At 40.4% G+C, this 19,945-nt stretch overlaps 1 protein-coding gene across 1 annotated transcript in view; it reads left to right on the top strand.

The window, feature by feature from the left end:
• Positions 1-9,216: 9,216 nt before the first annotated feature.
• MSANTD1 (Myb/SANT DNA binding domain containing 1) overlaps positions 9,217-19,945 on the top strand; it is a 34,450-nt gene continuing 23,721 nt past the window's right edge. The window contains exon 1 of the mRNA XM_043971942.1: positions 9,217-9,645. Within this exon, the coding sequence (XP_043827877.1) occupies positions 9,392-9,645 (254 nt within the window). The 5' untranslated portion in view covers positions 9,217-9,391. The remainder of the gene's footprint in view (positions 9,646-19,945) is intronic.

Genomic DNA, 19,945 nt, shown 5'->3' with positions numbered 1-19,945 from the left:
TTATATGACACCTTTGACCATGTATTATGTCATAAAAACCTCAAAACGAAAACATAAAATCAAAAGTATCAAACCACAAAAGTATTTACCACAATATAATACAAATTGAAATAAATACAAATTATAACCAAAGGGACTTTGAAGAAAGTATTCAAACTTAGATGGAGATTGGACTTAATTCCAAAGAATTGGTGGGTCAAAAAAATCATAGAAAAAATACATAATTTCATCAAAGAAAGTACCAACATTGAAACAACCTACCAAAACTTTTGGGAAACAATCAGAACAGGTCTTAGGGGGAAATTGTATATGGTTAAAACACTTTTGTCAAGAAAAGAGAAAGAACAGATTAATGAATTGGGACATGCAACTAAAAAAAACAAGAGAAGCAACAAAGAAAACCCCAACCAAAGCCAAAAATAGAAACCTTGAAAAATAGAGACTTAAAAAAGTGAAAACAAAACCCATCAGACATAAAAATGAGTTGATTTCCTGAAAGATCTAATGAAATAGGTAAAACATTAGCTAATATGATTTTCTGGGGGATGGGGGAATGGGGGTTAAGTGACTTGCCAGGGTCACACAGCTAGTGTCAAGTGTCTGAGGCCGGATTTGAACTCAGGTACTCCTGAATCCAGGGCTGGTGCTTTATCCACTGTGCCACCTAGCCACCCCCTGCCCCATGATTTTTTAAAAGAGGAAAAACAAATTGTAAATATAAAAAATGAAAAGAATTTGCAACAAATGAAAAAGAAGTAATATAAATTCTTTTTTTGTTTGTTTTGGTTTGGTTTTTTGGGGGGGTTTTGCGGGGCAATGAGGGTTAAGTGACTTGCCCAGGGTCACACAGCTAGTTAAGTGTCAAGTGTCTGAAGTCAGATTTGAACTCAGGTCCTCCTGAATCCAGGGCTGGTGCTTTATCCACTGAGCCACCTAGCTGCCCCGCTAATATAAATTCTTTAAAACTATTTTGCTCAATTACATGGAAACAAAATTGAGAAATAAACTAGATTTACAAAAATACAAATTGCCCAGATTAACAGAACAAGAAATGGAGAATTTAAATAGCCTATCTGTGGAGGAAAAACAAACAAACAAGTAAGCCATAAATAAGCTTCCTATAGAGGAAAATATCCAAGGACCAGCTACATTCACAGCTGAATTCCCACAGAACAATTGATTCTAATATTACAATAACTGTTGGCAAAAGCAGGAAAAGAAGGGATGCTGTCAAATTCCTTCCATAATACAAATATGGTCTTGATTCTCAGGTCAGGGAGAGACAAGGAAGAAAAAGAAAACTATAGAACACTATTTCTCATGAATTATGACACAATAATAATGAATAAAACATTAGCAAGGAGGCTATGGCAGGACATTAAAAAGATTAGGCAAAATGACCAGGTTGGATTTATGCTAGTAATGCAGATTTGCTTCAATTCTAGGAAAACTATAAACATAATGGATCATATTATTATTCTTTTTTTAAATCATGACTACATCAATAGATACAGAAAAGCTTTTGGACAAATACAGTACCCATTTCTGTTAAACAACAACACTAAAAACATTAGAATAAATGGCATGTCAAATAGTGTATATCTAAAACAAGAGCTAACGTTAATTGTAATAGAGAAATGCTAGACAGAGGTCTTTCTCATAAGATCAGCGATAAAGCAAGGATTTCTTTAATATTGCTAATATTATTTGATATAGTTCTAGAAATGCTAGCTACAACACTGATAAAAAAGAAATTGAGACAATAGGCAAAGAGCAAACAAAATTAGTGCTTTTTGCAGATGATATGATGGTCTATTTAGAGAACTCTAGAGATTCAACTAACCATTAATTTAAAAAATAACAAAAGGAGCAGAATATAAAATAAACCTCATAGAAAACATTAGCCTTTCTGCATATTACTAACAAAACCCAGAAGGAAGAGATAGAAAAGAAATTCCATTAAAAATAATTAGAGAATGTCTGAATTATCTGACCATTTACCTACCAAGACACACGCAAATTATGTGAATCCAGCTACAAAACACTCTTTTCAGAAATGACAGGCTTAAGTAATTGGAGAAATATTAATTGCTCATGGTTGATTCGTGTCAGTATAATAAAAATGATAACATAAGCTGATTAATTTACTTATTCAGTGCCATACCAATCAACTTCTAAAGGGTTACTTTATAGGGCTAGAAAATATGAGGGAAAAAAGGGAAGATAGAATTAGTACTGTTTTAAAAGCAAAGTCAATCAGTAGAACAGTTTAGATCTAGATAGAATATTAGATACAGCATACAGAAACCCATGAACACCATAGCATGGTATTCAACAAACCCAAAGACTTCAACTACTTAGACTCACCATTTGACAAAAACTGCTAGGAAAACTAGAAAGCCATTTATCTGAAATTGGGTTTAGACCAACATCTCACACTATATCACATATGTTCCTAGTGCATGCCTAAGATAGATATTACAGGTCACATAAACAAATCAGGAACAATAAAAGAGATGCTTTTCAAAGCTAGGCATATGGAAAGAGTTCATGACTAAACAAGGGATAGAGAGGATCACAGGAGATAAAAATGGATACTATTGACTATATCACTTGCACAAATAAAATCAATGAAGTGAAAATTAAGGGAAACAACTGAGGTATGAACAGTAGTTCTCAGAAGAAAAGCAAGATATCAACAATCATATGAAAAAAATTCTCCAAATCATTAATAATTAGAGAAATGTGAATTCACCTAACTCTGAGATTCTACTTATCACTTTGGAAAAGATGACCCCCCCAAATGACAATTTTTTTGTTTTGTTTTTTGTTTTTGGTGGGCAATGGGGGTTAAGTGACTTGCCCAGGGTCACAGAGCTAGTAAGTGTCAAGTGTCTGAGGCCGGATTTGAACTCAGGTACTCCTGAATCCAGGACCAGTGCTTTATCTACTGCGCCACCTAGCTGCCCCCTAAAATGACAATTTTTAAAAGTTTGTAGGAGGACAAGCACACTAATGCAGTATTGGTGGGACTGTGAATTGGTCCGACATTCTGGAAAGCAGTTTAGAACCATATCTCAAAAATCAGTAAAATAGGGGCAGCTAGGTGGTGCAGTGGATAAAGCACTGGCCCTGGATTCAGGAGGACCTGAGTTCAAATTCGGCCTCAGACACTTGCCACTTACCAGCTGTATGACCCTGGGCAAGTCACTTAACCCTCATTGTCCTGCCCCCCCCCAATCAGTAAAATGTGCTTATCCTTGCACCCAGTAATACCATTACTAGCAATATGCCTCAGAAAAAGATCAAAGGAAGAGAGAAATGACTTATATGTACAAAAATATTCATAGCAGCACAGAACTGTAAACTCAAGAATTCCCAACAAAACAACATTTATTAAGTACTTACTTTGTGTCAGGCATGGTGCTAAGCACTGAGATTACAATTACTAGAAAAAAGAAAGACAACTCCTGCCCTCAAGAAGTCTACATTCTAATGAGAGAAGACATCACATAAAGGAGTGAATTCCCATCAAATGAACTGGCTAAATTATGAACCATGAAAATAATGGAATATTGTCATGCTGTACAAAATAATGATTAAGAGAGACCAGAGAAGAGTCAAAGTGATATAGGATGAGGTGAACAATTTGTAAAATAACAATACTGTAAAGAAAAACAACTTTGAAAGACTTAAGAATTTTGATCAGTGCAATGACCAACCATGACTCCAGGAGAATAATGATGAAGCAAGTTCCCACCTCCTGAAAAGTGATAGACTACAGGTTCAGAATGAGACGTACATTTTTGGACATGGCTAATATGTTAATTTGTTTTCCTTGACTATGCTAATTTGTTGCAAAGGTGTGATTTTTTTTTAAGGTATAATTGGTAATGATGCCCAAAAAAGGAAGAAAGAAAAGCACAAAACAGATCATGAGGAGGTTCTGAGGGTAACACAGATAAGGGAAGCAACTTTGGAATGAATAGTTTGAATCAAATAGATACTTTGAAAAAAACCAAATTGTACATAAAGAGACTCATAATTTCATATATATCTTTTTCTATTGTCTATATGTGGAAATGTTCATATTCATTGCTGTCTGTCATTCAGAATAACAAAAAAATTATGAAAAACTGGTGGGAGGGAAGAGAGAAACCATATTTATTATGTGACCTGGGTAAGCCTCTTAACTTTCCTGAGTCTCCCTTTTATTATCTGTACAATGAGAAGATTTGACCAGATGACCTCTAAGGCCTTTCCCTCCTCTAAATCCTTGAAACCTTGGGCTATTGGAAATCTATTTAAAATTGGGGGGGGGGGGAGGGCAGGAATTTCACGTATATTCTGAGGTCATTCACACTAAGTCCAATCTTTGGTATGATTCACACATATATCCCTGAACCTGGACAGTGAGTTTCGTTCAAAACCATGATCACAAGGCCCTGTGAGAGTTAACTAAGCAAAGCATTAATGAATGATGGTCCTTGGGCTTTGCTAACAAAGCAGGAGAGTGGCCCCAGACATTTAAGAGAAACTGCCAACTTGTGGGAACAGGAAGTTTCTGCTTCCTTCTGAATTAACCAGAAGGTTCAATTTCCTGGGCACTCCATGCCCAAAACTTACTTGTGATATGGCTGCGCATTCCAAACTTAATTCAGCTGTTTTAGCAGAGTGGGATTCAGGTGGCTTTATGCTTCTAGTTTACCTTTTGTTTGGCAGTCTTCTAGAATCATAGTTTCCCAAATCGAAAAGGATGTCAGAAATCATCTAGTCTAACTTCTGTCTCATCCTGGAATTCCTTTTACAGTATCCCTGACCAGAGGTCATTCGTTTCCTAGGCTCATAGGATTCAGAGCTGAAAGAGACCTCAGGAACCATATAGTTCAGCCTCTTGATTACACAGATGAAGAAATGGAGGCTCAGAAAGGGGAAGGACTTGCCTGCCATTGTACTGGGAGTAAGTAGCAGAACCAGGATTTGACCCCTGCCTTTCTGTCAACTGAGGCTGAGGGTTCTATTGCACTGGGGGACAAAGAAAGGCTGATACTCGAAGGAAGGTCTGGCACTTGCTAAGTGCCAGAATTGTAGTGAGTACTATACTATAGCCCAAGTTGGTGGCTTGGACACAGGATGCTAAGCTGAAGGAGCCAGAGGTAGAAAGAAACCTCTGCAGAGGAAGCAGGACCAGTACCGGGATCAAAACAGAATCGAAGGATGCTGAATGTCATGGTTTGAGACTGGATCTAGGTCAGTCTGTAAGTTCTAATACAGAGATATTCAATTCAATTTATTAAGCACCTACTGTGTGCAAAGCATTGTGCTAACACTGGGGTTACAAAAATAAAATGGGACAGACTGTCTCAAAGAACTTAAGGAAGTTCTGATGATGGGGAGTTCACAACCTTTTCAGGTCAACTCATTCTATTGTTAGACAGTCCCAACTTTTGAAAATCCTTCCTTACATTAAGCTGAAAAATGCTGCCTTGGACCTAATTATACCCATGGATGCTAGTTTTGTCTGCAGGAGCCTTACGGGATATCTTTTCCCTCTGTACATCTTCCATTAGAATTGTCTTGAGGATAGAGACAAAAGGGGATTAATTTATTTTGTATAATGCCCTGCTCAGAGATATTGGTCATAAAGAGTCAAGTGTCAACAGAGTCAAGACAAAGGAAACGAGACCATTGGGAAGCCTGTTCCAATGCATTCCTGGTGAGCTTTCCCTTTTCTTTGCAAAGAGCCCAAATGAAGGAAATAGAATGAAGCAACATGGTACTTAGCTTCCAGGAAGCTAACCTAGCAATCTATCAGTTTCTTAAGGCTTCTTCCACCTTTGCCCAACCAGATGCAAACCAGCCAGAATGGATTCAGGGTCCTTGTTAAGATGAACTGTGGAATTTTGCAGTATAACAACTACTATGCTTTAATTACTAGTATTATAAGGTACTATGGAAACATCTTCCTTAAGATAACCTTCTGAGGTAGGTAGGATAAATATGATCCTCATGTTACAGATGAGAAAACTGAAAGTCAGAAAGGGAAGTGACTTATCCAAGATCACATTGCCAGTAAGTCACAGAGCAGGAACTGAAACCCAGGGCAAGCTCTACCCTAGTTCCCTTGATTGACATTCTTGCCAGCAACAAAATCTCCAGGTCTTATTACACATACAGCACAAAGACTAACCCTTGAAATTCAGGGGTGGTTCCAGCCCCCTCCCTCTGGAATGGGCCCCTAAATATCATGGTCCTTTAGGGCTTGTTCATCCACCTAGAGTTGGCTCTGTCCATTTTGGTACCCAGGACTGTGGATTCTACCTCTTTGGTGGTGCTAGGGGGTAATACTCTGGGTGACTATCCTCATAACATGACTATTCGCCGATTTATTTCCCCTCAATAATCATCCAGTAGATGGAGCTCTTCAGAGAAGGTTTTTCCTCAGATAGCAAAGTGAGAACAGTAGTTATAAAGCATTTCTCCCACAGATTGGGCACAAACTTAGAATGTGATAATGGCGAGGTACTCATGGAAAGAACATACATGGCCAAGACGTTTATAGCTCTAGACCTGCATGGCCTCAATGTCTTTTCTCTCTACAGAAGGTCCTGCTCACCCTGTACAGAGCGTGATGTCAGGGAGGAATGAGTTACTTGGCTGTTCAACAGGGTGGCTTTTCTTAGGGCATGGTACCTCTGCAGGAATTGCAGCTCAGCTGGGGCTTCTCCTCCTAGCCTACATCTGCCCTGCTGGATTGGGCCAATCTGCTGCTGGGCTGGTTTGAATAGGCCACTTGGTGGCTTGTGTCTCCCAGCCAGGCTTGCCTGCTACTGGACAGGACAGGGAGACAGGACACTTTGGCTCTGGGCAGTTGCTGCTGGATAGTACCAGGCTGTCTGTCCTATAGCCAAAACCCAGTGGCTCCCGTGGCTTGCTTGAGTTCCCAGACTGTCTGGTGGGTGTGTTGTTGTTGGATGGTTTCAGTAGTCCCTGACTCTTTGTGACTCCATTTTGGGGGCAGGTCTCTGGTGGGTACCCAGATCCAATGATATCTTCATTGGGATTATCACCTGCCAAGCTATCTACTATCCTGTTTTATCAGTCTCTCTAATTAGAGGCAGCTAGGTGGTGTTGGACCTAGAGTCAGGAGGACCTAGGTTCAAATCCAGTCTCCTAGCTGTGTTACTCTTGGCAAACAACCCCTTTCTTCCTCAGTATCCTCAACTGCGAAATGGGGACAGTAATAACATCTGCCTCTCAGAGCTGTTGTGAGGATCAAATGAGATTTTGGAAAAGTGCTTGACACAGTGTTTGGCTCATAGTACATGCTTAATAAATGCTTATTCCCTTCCTTCATACCTTCTATGTCATAAAACCTACAGGATAGGGCATTTGCAGTCTTTCCTGTCCAATAGCATGCAGTGAACTCATAGTTAGCTAGTGCTGCTACTCATATCTCGCAGGCAGCATCCAGCTTGTCATTTGCTTAAAATATATATGGATTATTATTTATCCAAAATTATCTCCATCCCACATGGTCTTTGAACTACTCGGCAATACCGCACTTCAAAGCCAAGAAGTCCAGGTTTTGTACATAAGGTGAATCGATCTATTTTGGGGGACCATTGGTACTCCCATTGATGGTGTTGGGGAACTCCTCAACCCAGAGTTCCTAAGATTCTCCTTGGTCCCTTTAAATGGTGGTCAGTAAATCAAAAAGCAGTGCTAGAAGATTTAAAAAACTTAATTAGCATCAGCTGATGGACAGTTGGCAGGTAGCTAGCAGCACCCTTAATTAGCATCAGCTGATGGGCAGTTGGCAGGTGGCTTACAATACCAAAAAACAAAGGGAGACCCACAGAGTATTTTTCCCACAGGTGCCATCGGTTCACTTTGGGGTTATAACTTGTCATCCTTGGTATCTCAGAAGTAGCCAAAGAATACTTGTTAACACTTCTCAGCCCATCCTAATTTTTAAATGGCTTCTCCAGGAATTGGCTCTTTAATAAGCAGTTTTTTCCTCCATCTTTACCTTGTCCACCTTACACTGCTTTCTTGAGTTAGTTCAGATTAGAAAAGTAATTTATAGTAAAACTAACCCTGATATTGCCAGCCAACCCCTAAAAAAGAAAAGGAAAACCCTGCCCCTCATATTTTTCAGCTTTCTGAGGCTCAAAAGACGCTTCCCTGAGTAAGCCACTCCACTTTGCCTTATGGCGATTAGTTTCAATTCAGTTAGTTTCACCTCCCATGCTCCTTTGGGAATCTTATGTTGATGATGGCAAGGGACAAAGCAGCCCATGCCTTGGAGGCAAGTTCATTGTCTCATTGGCCCCTTCATATGCAATTGAGCTATTCAAGCCTCAGACCCTTTCTAGAGTGTGGAATGTCTACTTTGCATCTGAAGGCTTTCCTTTTTACATTTCAATGTCTCCTCTGTCTTTTAGCCTCAGCAGGCCTTCAGCTTTTGCAGAAACCTCCCTGGGTCACCCCCTCTTACACTAGAAATTATATCTCTGGATGCCTGGGTGGAAAACTGAGTCTAAAGGCCTTGAAAGTTCACAGAATTTCACAACTGGACAGGTACTTTTGAGATCATTTACTGACTCCTGGTTTTACCGAGGAGGAAACTGAGTAAGGCCCAGCCAGGGAGGGAAAAGTACTTGTCTAAGATCATAAGTCTAGTTAGTGGTGGAGCTAGGACTAGGCTCCAGGCTGCCTTTTTGTCATTCCCATTTTCTTTCCACTTCAAGTAGTAGTGAGATGTCTCTTTTCTCTTCAAAGATGAGGAGAGCTTTTCTGGTCTAACAAATTTGTGTAAAAGGGTATGTGCGTGTGTTTGTGATGTGTGTGTGTTCTTGGACTCATCCTATGCCTCCTAGAGAGTCTGTCGAGGAACAACTTAAAAGCCCAGGCAGGAGCTCATGACCCCCTACGAGGAGACCATGAGCCTGAAAGGTAAGAGGAGTGAAAAAAGAAGTCGCCACTTAAAAGTAGCTTCTCCAAAGGCTACATGATCTTTTTTTGGTTAAACCTTTTTAAAGTGTTTAAAAGCTTTAATATTGATGGCCCGTCAACTCTGTCCTGATTCTTTGGCTTTCAGTTAAAAGGTTTTTGTTGTTGTAGCTTATGCAGTTGCTCTGTTGCTATGGAAACGTGACATCAAAATGACGTTTCCCTGTTTAAAAGCTTTTAACTAAATTCCTGCCTGTCAGATGTAGGCCCCATTTTGTGCACTCAAGCTTCAAGCTGTTGCAAAAAGGTTTCACATGGGCTGTTGTCATTCAAATGCTTTGCCCACTTCTGTACCTCGTGCACGACCCAAACCTGGGCTAAAAATTCTGCCTCTATTAAGTGTCCTCTTTTAAAAACCCTTTTAGGTCAATCAGCCATGGCCGCAGCAGAAATCCCTAGTTATGTTGTTTCTCCTCAGACTGAGAAACACAGGAGGGCCAGAAACTGGACGGATGCAGAGATGAGAGGCTTAATGCTGGTCTGGGAAGAATTTTTTGATGAATTGAAACAAACTAAGCGGAATGCCAAAGTTTATGAGAAAATGGCTAATAAACTCTTTGAGATGACTGGGGAGCATCGCCACGGAGAAGAGATTAAGATCAAAATCACCAACATGACATTCCAGTACAGGTAAGCTGCAACCCTTTGTTCTGCCTTTGGGGTGCCTCCCTTTGCTTCACCTCTCCTGGAGGGGACCAAGAGGCGGCCTGGGGCCAGGCTGGGCAGGGGTCCCTTGAAGGAGACCAGGGAGGGCTGAATCCTGAGCGTGCTGGCCACATGCAGAGAGCCCAGAGGAAGGCGTGTTCATTTCACTCCAGATCCCACCGCAGGGCTCTCCCCTCAGCCCCATCATTTATTGAAAAACTCAAGAACAAGTTGTTCAGTCGCAGTTAACTAGTGCGCTTGGCTCTGAGTTCGATGCTTCTCTTACTGACTCTGGGAGGTTGCCTCGTCTGTGGGACTGAAAACCTATGCCTGGCAGATCTTCTGAGCTAAAGAAAACTGGCTTTCCTGGGGTGAGGATGAGAAGGTGGGGGTGAGGGGATGGAGGGGGAGGCGGAGACGAGCAAAAGTTCCAATTCTCTGTCCCAGCCCTTGATTGGACCTGGGCGGGTCGAGGGGATATGATTTGCAGGGCTGGGAAAATTGGATGCCTCCTTACTGAGTGACAGGCTGCATCATGATTAAAAGCAACCTTGGCCAAAGAACTGGTTTCTCTGCAGAGGTAGGGAAAGAATAATAACATTGTGCATTGTAAATACGGTGCCCAGAAGAATGGGGGAAGGGCAGAAGCATTTTGGGGGGGCGGAACAAACGAGCTGATACTGCTGCTGCCAGAAAGGAAAGTTGATTTGGGAGGATTTCAAGGATTCACGGTCTGAGTATGAAATATTTGGAACTTCGAAGGAAACCCCAAATTTGTGCATTAAAAATATCCCCTGCTACTGGCTAGTTTATTCTCTGAGAGGGAAAAACTGCTCAGTGATTTATTAATTTACTAATAGTGACAGTAATAAAAACCATTATCATGAAGGAATACTGATGGTTAGGCTTCTATTTTCAGCACTGTCGGCTCCCACTACTGACTAAGGGGAAGGGAGAGAAAGAGAAGGGAAGAGGAACACAGGATTTTCAGTTCCAACTATTTCTTTCCCCCACTCTAGGGTGTCACTACTCATTACATATTTTTCTTCCTCTGACCCAAGCTAGCAGAAGGCTCATCAAACCGGAAGGGACCTTAGAGAACATTTCATTTAACTCTCTTACTTTGCAGAGGAGAAAAGTGAAGGTCAGAGGGATGTCCATGTCACATGGGTACAAAGTAATAGAGCTGGCATGGGAACCAAATTAAATTGCCAGGGTACTTTGGAGGGCAATGTCAAAGCAGGGATTGTCCTATGGGTAGCAAAGGAATGGTCTGGGACTGTCACCTTCCTATGCTGGAAATAGGACTGTATGCAGCATGAGTAGAGGATGGTGATAGCTAGCATTTCCTGACCTTCCCAACCCATAACCAGGATGCAAAGGCTTTGCGAAATGACCATGCACGCCCCCAGGACTAGGACCAAATTTCTCTGCTTTCCCCTACAGTAAGATCTACATAGTGAGTGCTTAATAAGGCTTTTGTGAATTGACTTAAGAATGTAATCTTGGGGCTAATCATAATTTTTTTTTAACGCCACACCATTTGTAGAACATTGGAAAGAGCATTGGATTAGGTAAGAGGAGATGGGAGATCTGGGTTCCAGACCTATGTCTTCTACTTGTTAGCTGTGTGAGCCAAGGCAGGCCATTTAATCTGAGTCTGTGAAAGCCCATGGTCATCATGTTCACTACTAAGAAGGGGATGGTTTCACTCTCTCTGGCACTGTTTAACCTCAGGAAGAGAAGATTATGGGAGCTAAGGAAATCAACAGTAACACCATAGATGCCTTTAAGGATTTGAAGGAGCTGATGTGGTAGAGGAATTCCATTGCTTTGCTCTTCCTCAGAGGGAAAACTAGGAGTAACTGGCAGAAACTGCAGGCTCAGATTTAGAGTCGATTTAAGGAAAGCCTTTAATAAAGTTAACCCCAAATTGCAATAGGTCATCCATGGAGGTGATGGGTTCCCCCTTGCTAGAGGTCTTCAAGCCAAGACTCCATGACCACTAGTTAGGGATATTTATCTCTTAGGTCCCTTATGACTGTTTGGGTTGTCTTTCTGCCTTTTGATTTTCACAATTAAAAGTTGTTTCTCTCTCCTCCCTCCCCCATTCTCACATTTAAAATGATCATTTTAGAAAAGATGGTTTAATTTGATTATTTTTTCAAGCAGGCTAAGTTAGGAGAACCTTCCCTCCCCTTCCTTAGGCCTCCCCAATCCCATCTTTGTTCAGTTCAGCTCAGTTCAGGTTTAGTTAAACTAAGAGTTTAACAAGTTAAACAAGTTTAGTAAAAACTAAGAGCTCTCTAAGATTCCTTAATCTCTAAAATTCCATGGTTCTACTTCTCAGTGTTCATTGGGCAGCCAGGGATGGAAGAGAAGACAGTGTCTCCCCTCAAGAAGCTTATACTCTAATAAGTTCATTCCACTGAGTGGACAAGATAAAGGTTCATAGCTTCATCATAGGCTTTAGATCTAGGTTGATAGCGGCAGTGTGGTATAGCTGGATTTGTAAACGGGAAGACCCAGATTTGAATCCCAGCACAGACACTTAGTAGCTGTGTGACTATAAGGAGGTTGGACTCTACGACCTCTAAGACCCTTCCACCTTTAAGTCTGTGATCATATTAAGCTATTAGAGATGGTCTAGCCCATTCACTTTCTAGATAAGGAAACCGAGATCACAGATGAAATGACTTGTTGAGGGTCACTGGGCTAGTAAGTGTCAGAGAGGGAATTTGAGCCAGGGCCTCTTCCTTACTGCCTCATCTTTTAAAAGCCAAATGAATGGCATGGGCAGTGATTACCAGAGGAAGAGAGCTCACTATGGAGTGGTGGGGGGCACTGGAACTGGACTTGGTAGATAGATGAGTGTTAGTTAGGCAGAGGGAGAAGGGAAGCTTCAAGAAGCTGGCCTGCTTTTGAGAGGTAGCTCCCCAGAGCTCATGCCAGCACTCTTAAGCTCAAAAGGCCTCACCCAACAATGCTTTCAGTGCCAGACTCAGCTGACTTGTGTGGTTCCTGGCCTTGTCCCTGACAGTGATGTGATGTCACGGAAGGAAAGTTATGTGGTGTGGGGGAAGGGACTCTCCTTTTAGCTCACCTCTATCTCCATGTGGGCTGATAAATAGCTTTTGTCCTGAAAGGCAATGGTGATGACAACTCATGTTTCAAGTTAAGGTTTCCAAAGTGCTTTCATTACTAACCTATGAGGTAGTGGCCATGCCATGAGGCAGCCCATTCTTTTCTTTGATAACTCTTCCTGATAAGAAGCTCATCCTTACTTCAGACCTGTCGATTTACAACTTGTACTGCCAAGGGATGGACTCCTTTGGCAGTCTGGTGGTGCCTATGGATCACTTCTCAAAATAATGTTTTTAAATGGATAAAATAAAATACAATGTATTACAAAGCAATCATTTATTCTGAAATTGTTATGAAAATATTTTTTTAAAAAAGTTCACAAACTCCGAGTTAAGAACCTGTATCTGGAGCAGGTAGATTGAGCAGTGGATAGAGCACCTGCCTTGGAGTCAGGAGGACCTGAGTTCAAATCTGGCCTCACACACTTAGTAGCTATGTGACCCTGAACAAGTCACTTAACCCTCATTGCTTCAAAAAACCACCACCACCACCAAAACCACCTATGTTCTATCCCTTACTCCTAGTTCTGCCCTCTGGGGCCAAGTAGAACAAGCCTGACCCTTCATCCATGTGATAATTCTTCAGATATTTGAAGACAGCTATAAATACCCCCTCCAAGTCTCCTCTTCTCCCAGTGCAACATCCCCAGTTCCCTCAACTGAGCTTTATAAAGTCTGATTTTCCAGGTTTTTCACTAAACTGCTCTCTAGTTTATCAGTGTTCCCCCTAATACGAAGCTCTCAGGACTGAATAGAATATTCCAGATGGGCTTTGCCCAGAGCAGCCGTTTTGACTGCTCTGACAGTGGGACTCTTAATTCCTCAGTCCTGAATATTCTGCTTCTCCTAACGAAGCCTAAGATAAAGTTAGATTTTGTCACTGCCTTATTATACTGTTGATTCATACTGAGCAGTAGCCCACTAATACACCCAGATCATTTGTGAAGGAACTGCAGTCTAGTTGTTTCTTTCCCATCTTGTATCTGTGAATTCAATTTTTCAACCATATGTAAGACTTTACATTTATTTCCATTTTTCTCTTGTTAGAGTCAACCCAATGATCTACTTTATAGCAATCTTTCTCGTTGATGACTAATGTGTTACTAATCTAATGTGTTAGCTGTTACTCTCCATTTTCTGACCTCTGCAAATTTGATCAAGTATTCTATCTTTGTTTTTATTCACGTCACTAATAAAACTGTAAAATGGCACAAGGCAAAGACAGATCATTGGGACACTCCATTATAGACCTCCCAAACTGACATCTAATCATTAATGACTACTCTTTGGATCTGTCCATTCAACCAGTTTCATATCCTCTTAATTGTAAGTGTTCTCTATATCATTCCATCTGGTTCACAAGAATAGCAAGAGAGATTTTATAAAATACTTTAATAAAATCTAAGTGAACTATTTAATCCACTCAACTTTTTGACTCCTCTCTGAGGATTGCTGCCCTAATTGGTGAGGGATTAAGTGAAAATTCACCTCAACTCACTATTTCTAGCCAACCTTCATGTTCCATTCAATTGCCCACCAGGACCCCAGAGGCTACCCAGTAGGGGCATCTTGCCATCTGCCTTTCCACTGCGATCATGGTCTAACCTACTCAAAGTACAGATCACCTCCCTTGACTTAGACATTAGACCTTTACTAATGCAGAGATTATAGATCCCTCCTTGATTCCTGAGAAATAGCATAGAGGGAGGAGGGATCCCCAGTTATCAAACATCCACGGAGCTGGTCCTCCCTGCAATTGTTGAAAAGGGAGATCAGTGGTTGGGTCCAGGGATAAGGATATTCCCATTCCCTGTGAATGATGAACTTTCTCAGGGATAGCAGCGATGCAAGCAAGGAAGACAAAGCTTAAGACCTGAAGGTGTTGATAATACCAGTCTCTGGATTCTGGAATCAGAACACCTGGGTTCAGATCTTCCTTCTGACACTCCCTGTGCCGCCTGGGGCAAGTCACAACCTCCATTGCCCTCAGTTTCCTTATCTGTCAAATGAGGGGTTTGCACTAGTCCTCTGAGATCTCTTTCACTGGGTTCTATGATCCAATCCAATCTTCTCATTTTACAAATGAAGAAAGGAATTCCCAGATAGAAGAAAGTCCTTCACCCAAGGTCATATAAGATTTAATAAGAAGCAGAAACAGGATTTGAACTCAGGTCTTAGTATTCTAAACTTGGCGCTCTTTTTACTACGCTGATCTCTTTTATTTTATTTTTCTGAGCTTATGGACTTTATCTGCATACCTGAGGTGTTTAACTTAGACAACTGAGTGACTAGTTCATTTACACAAAAAAATCATAGGTCCCTTTTCAAATCTGTCTGCCACGCATGTGCCAGAGGACCTAACTTCCCTGGGTCATCAACTCCAGATAATAATACCCCATGTCATCTTAAAATGGTAGGAGAATTACAACACTTACAGAGAAGCCAGTTTTCAAACTTAAATAGCTCAGTGATTTTATTTTATCTTTTTTAGAACATCAAAAGGAATCAGTCAAATAACCATGGGCTCTAAGGGAATATGCAAATTTTCTCTCCCTTCCCCCAATAGAACCAGAAAAAGGTCCCTCAAACAGGATGCAGCTGTTCCATTTTTGAAGGAATTAAAGTCAATTAATGTTAATGAATGTTAAATCTGAACCACCGTCTCATGATTTGAGTGGAAAAAAGGCTAAAGTCTGACTTTTTTTTCAGCTGTTCCTGGCTGCACACAATTGCAATTAGGCCCTGATGCCTCATGCCACTTTTCACCAAAATTTTATGAAATTAAAGCGACTGAAATCTTTGACCTTCGATTTTTCAAGGAATGGTGGCTAAGTGCAAGAGACAGCTGCTGAAAGTGAAATTTGAATATTTTACCAGCTTTCCCTTTTCAGATTCAATAATTCATTGGAGACGTACAACTTAAGTACTGTCCTTGCTTTCTCCCTCTCTCCATTCCTTGCCTGTGATTGGTATCTGAGTGAAGTTATTCATTATTTATTCTGAAAGCTTTTTTCAAAATCCCCAGGGGAGAAATTCTGTTTCCATTCCTGAAGGAAAGTGGAAATATCAAACAAATATGGCAGTAAACATGGGGAATATCAGAGGAGGAGAACCAGACATTGTTAGACAGGTGGGCTCCACTCTGACAACTCTGCTTGGTTTTTTTTTTTTTACAAAGGGAATGCATGTTCCTAAAGAATAAATACATTTCAGGTTATGGAAGCAATTGTGAATGGGGACAGAACACACCCTGATAGAATGATGCCATATCAACAGGATATTGTCCCTCTGAGCCACAGGCCAATATCTCATCATGTCTCCTAAAGAAATTATGGTATCACAGTTAATAATAATAGTAGTAGTATTTTCATCAAGTTTTTTTTTTTTTTTGGTGGGGTAATGAGGGTTAAGTGACTTGCCCAGGGTCACACAGCTAGTAAGTGTCAAGTGTCTGAGGCCAGATTTGAATTTAGGTCCTCCTGAATCCAGAGCTGGTGCTTCATCCACTGTGCCACCTAGCTGCCCAAAGATATGCAAGTATTTTTTTTAGTAGTATTTATATCATGCTTTTTAAGGCTTGCTAAGCATTTTGCCAATGTTAGCTCGTTTGGAATTCTACAATTCTGTGAGGTGTATGTTATCAGACTAAGAGAGGTTAAGTGAATTGACCATAAAGACATAGCTACTAAAGTGTCTTGAATTCTGGATCTGAACTCAAGTAGTTAGCACTTGGAGTCAGAAAGATCTGGGTTCAAATTCAGCCTCAGGCACTTACTAAATGTGTGATTCTGGGCAAGTCAACCTCTGTCGGCCTTGGTAATTAATGCAATTAAATTGAGTCTCCTCATCTATGCAGTTAAATAATAAAACCTGCTTCATAGGGTTGTTGTAAGGATTCAATTAGATAATATTAGATAATAAGATTATCTATTAGATAAATAAACAATTAGATAATAAGAACTTAGTACAGTGCTGGACACATATCAGGCACTTAATAAATACTTGTTTCCTTCCTTCCCTCCTAAAATCTATTCTTCTTCCACGATATTTTCATTGCCTTCATCCACTCAGTCATGTGACAGACATTTACTGAGCCTGGACTGTGCACAGCACGGCAGGGCAAGGCTTGGGGCAACACATTGGGGAGGGTGTGTGTGGGAAGAACTATCCCTGCCCTAAAGGAAATTTGCTTCAAAGTAGCACCAGCTATGGAAGGAACAGGGAACGGATGGGTGGATCCAACAGTTGTCAATTTTAACTGGTAAAAGCTGCTGGAAACAGAAAGAAATTCACCAAAGGTGTAGATAACAATCCATGAAATTATTAAGAATGATATTTGAGGGGCAGCTAGGTGGCGAAATGGATAGAGCACTGGCCCTGGAGTCAGGAGTACCTGAGTTCAAATCTGGCCTCAGACACTTAACACTTACTAGCTGTGTGACCCTGGGCAAGTCACTTAACCCCAATTGCCTCACTTTAAAAAAAAAAAAGAATGATATTTGAGAGCATCTTTAATCTATTAAAATAACTTTAGCAGAGGACTCTTGGACCTTCCCATAATCCTATTACTTGGTGCCCTCATCAGAGGATACAGGATACTGGAGATTGCTCAAGTTCTTAATTTATTGGTGGTGACTTATTGTTCTGTTTTGAAGATGTTTTGTTTGTAATTATATTCTTTCTTTCTTGAAATAATGGAAAGCAACCTGTGGATATTGTTTCTTTTTAATCAAAAGAAGTATGTTGAATTAACTCATTGAACCCTTGAGGCAGGCAGAGAAGAGCTAAAACTGTCCTTGTTGTAGAGGTCAGGAAGCAGACACAGCATTGGAGTGACTGTCACACATTTTGTTGATAGTAGAGTTGGACACAGAAGCTCTGGGTTCAAACCTCCAGTGCTATCATCCTACAAAACTTTGAGGAAGCCTCTCACTTTCCAGTTAGTGTTTGATTAAATGATTGTCTTCCTTGTGACTTCCTTGGAACTTAGTTTCCCCAAAGTTATATTTTTAATTGATGCTACTATCTAATTAAACCAATCAAATCAAGGTAATTGGACTAGCATTCTTTTCTTATGAGCTTTCTTCAATTCTGTTCCCCTTGGTGTGATGAGATAATTTTTTGCTATATTATAGATTTGGTCCTAAGAGTTTGAAAGCAGTATGGTTTTTCTCGACACCAATTCACAGATAGTAATTATATTGGTGTCTTTACTGTTGCTCTAATTTGTTTTTGTTTGGTGTGTTTGATGTATTTAGAACCATATGTGATTTCACTACTATAGAGAACTCTTGGTATGGAAAGTCCCTCTACCAATGCAGATTGACACCTGCTGTGCAATTTATAGTTTGGAGAGTTTGTGTCTGAGGTGGAACTTGCAACAAATCTTCAGTCCACAGTCAGCTTTCTATGCACTATACCATGATACCTTTTGATTTTGTATTAGACTTTATTATTACTCATTGTTCATCCATTCAACAAACATTAAACGCCTATGGCATATAATGCATTGTGCCGGGCAACTTTATAATAATATTTCAAATCTGTATAGTGCTCAGTAGTTTAGAGGGTACTTTTATGTCCATTTTCCCATCAATTTTGTTCTCTCAACAACCTCGGGAGGCAGGGCAGGGATTGTTATCCCCATTTTAAACATGAGAACACTGAGGCTAAGAGAGATTAAGTGATTTGCCCAAGATCACACAGATTTTAGGTGGTAGAACTAAATTCTTTAGACTCCCAAGTCATACTCTCTTCCAAATTAATCATCTGAATTGTTAGTCTTCACACCTTGTAATAGTGCAGGCACTATCAGCTATTTAATTTATAGTGACTCAATTTCAGCATAAAAGTCTCTAGGTTATTTTGTTTTTATAACTCAGATTTGGTATTAACTCATTGTAATATAATGGATCTTATTGGCCAATTGTATTTCAGTAGTCTGTTGTTGGCATGAAAGTTTCTTGGTAATATTGTGTGAATCTAGAAAGTGTTGTCTTTTGAATTGCTTTCAAAACATGGCAAAATACTTCCAACTAATGTGTCTTTATTGCAGTGAAGCCTTTCTAAAACACTATGCTTGTGGATCTGTGCCATGAAGCCTTTACATGAAGCAGTGTTCTAATGAGATCCTTCTCTTACAGAGTGACATCTTTTGGATAGGAGCCAAGACATACTTCTTTTTTCTGAAGTTCACACTAGAGTGGATCATAAGAGAGTGAGGTGTGTTAGTCTATTACCAGTGTTATATATGTCATCAATATGTAGTGTGTTATCATCCAAAGTTCTCCTACCAGTTGATAGTTTGAAGCAACTCAGTATACTGTCTGCTAAGGAGTATAAGGATTGCTCACGTGGATGAACTCATAGTTCTTCTGAAGTAATGAAATAGTCACACTAATGAATATTTCAGGTCTAAGATTAGGTTGGATTGGGTGATTTCCAAGGTCCTGGCTCATAGGAAATTCTAATGATTGGAGGCAAGGGTGGTATAAACTAGTGTTGCTGAACCCTCCCAAGTACCTTTCTGGAGAGGAAGGAATTCAGCTCCTTAAATAACAAATGTGACCCCTGGAGAATTTCCCATTGGGAAGAGGTATTTAAAAGTCCACTTCTTTGTTATTACTACTTTCAGAAACTATGGCAAGAATAGGATCTGGTTACAAGAAGATAAAGGCAGCATTAAAAAATTACTCTTCCTCCAAAACCATTAAAAAAAAAACCCATCGACCAGGCAACAAACAAATTGGGTAGGGTTATTACTGTGTTCTGACATCATCTATACCTCATTATCTTTCTACTAATTCTATTCATTACCCTTGGAATGGCCATCCCACTCTTTTGCACTTATTGGAATACCTTGTTTCTTCCTTCCTTCCTTCCTCCCCTTCCTCCCTCCATCCCAAACACCTTCCTCTCTCTCTCTCTCTCTCTCTCTCTCTCTCTCTCTCTCTCTCTCTCTCTGTCTGTCTGTCTGTCTCTCTCTTCTTTCTTTCCTTCATGCATTATACTCACAGGGCCTCTTTTCCAGCGTTCTAAGTATGATCGCTTTAGGATTAAGTATCTAGTGGTAAATAGTGCTAGAACTCTGATGAAAGCTTCACTACTTTTATGGGGTTTCTAGCATAAACTTGATTAAGCAG

The sequence above is a fragment of the Dromiciops gliroides genome, chromosome 6, assembly GCF_019393635.1.
Source record: "Dromiciops gliroides isolate mDroGli1 chromosome 6, mDroGli1.pri, whole genome shotgun sequence".
Taxonomy (NCBI): Eukaryota; Metazoa; Chordata; class Mammalia; order Microbiotheria; family Microbiotheriidae; genus Dromiciops; species Dromiciops gliroides.
The sequence above is the reverse complement of the archived record's forward strand: the minus strand, read 5'-3'. Positions and strand labels throughout refer to the sequence as shown.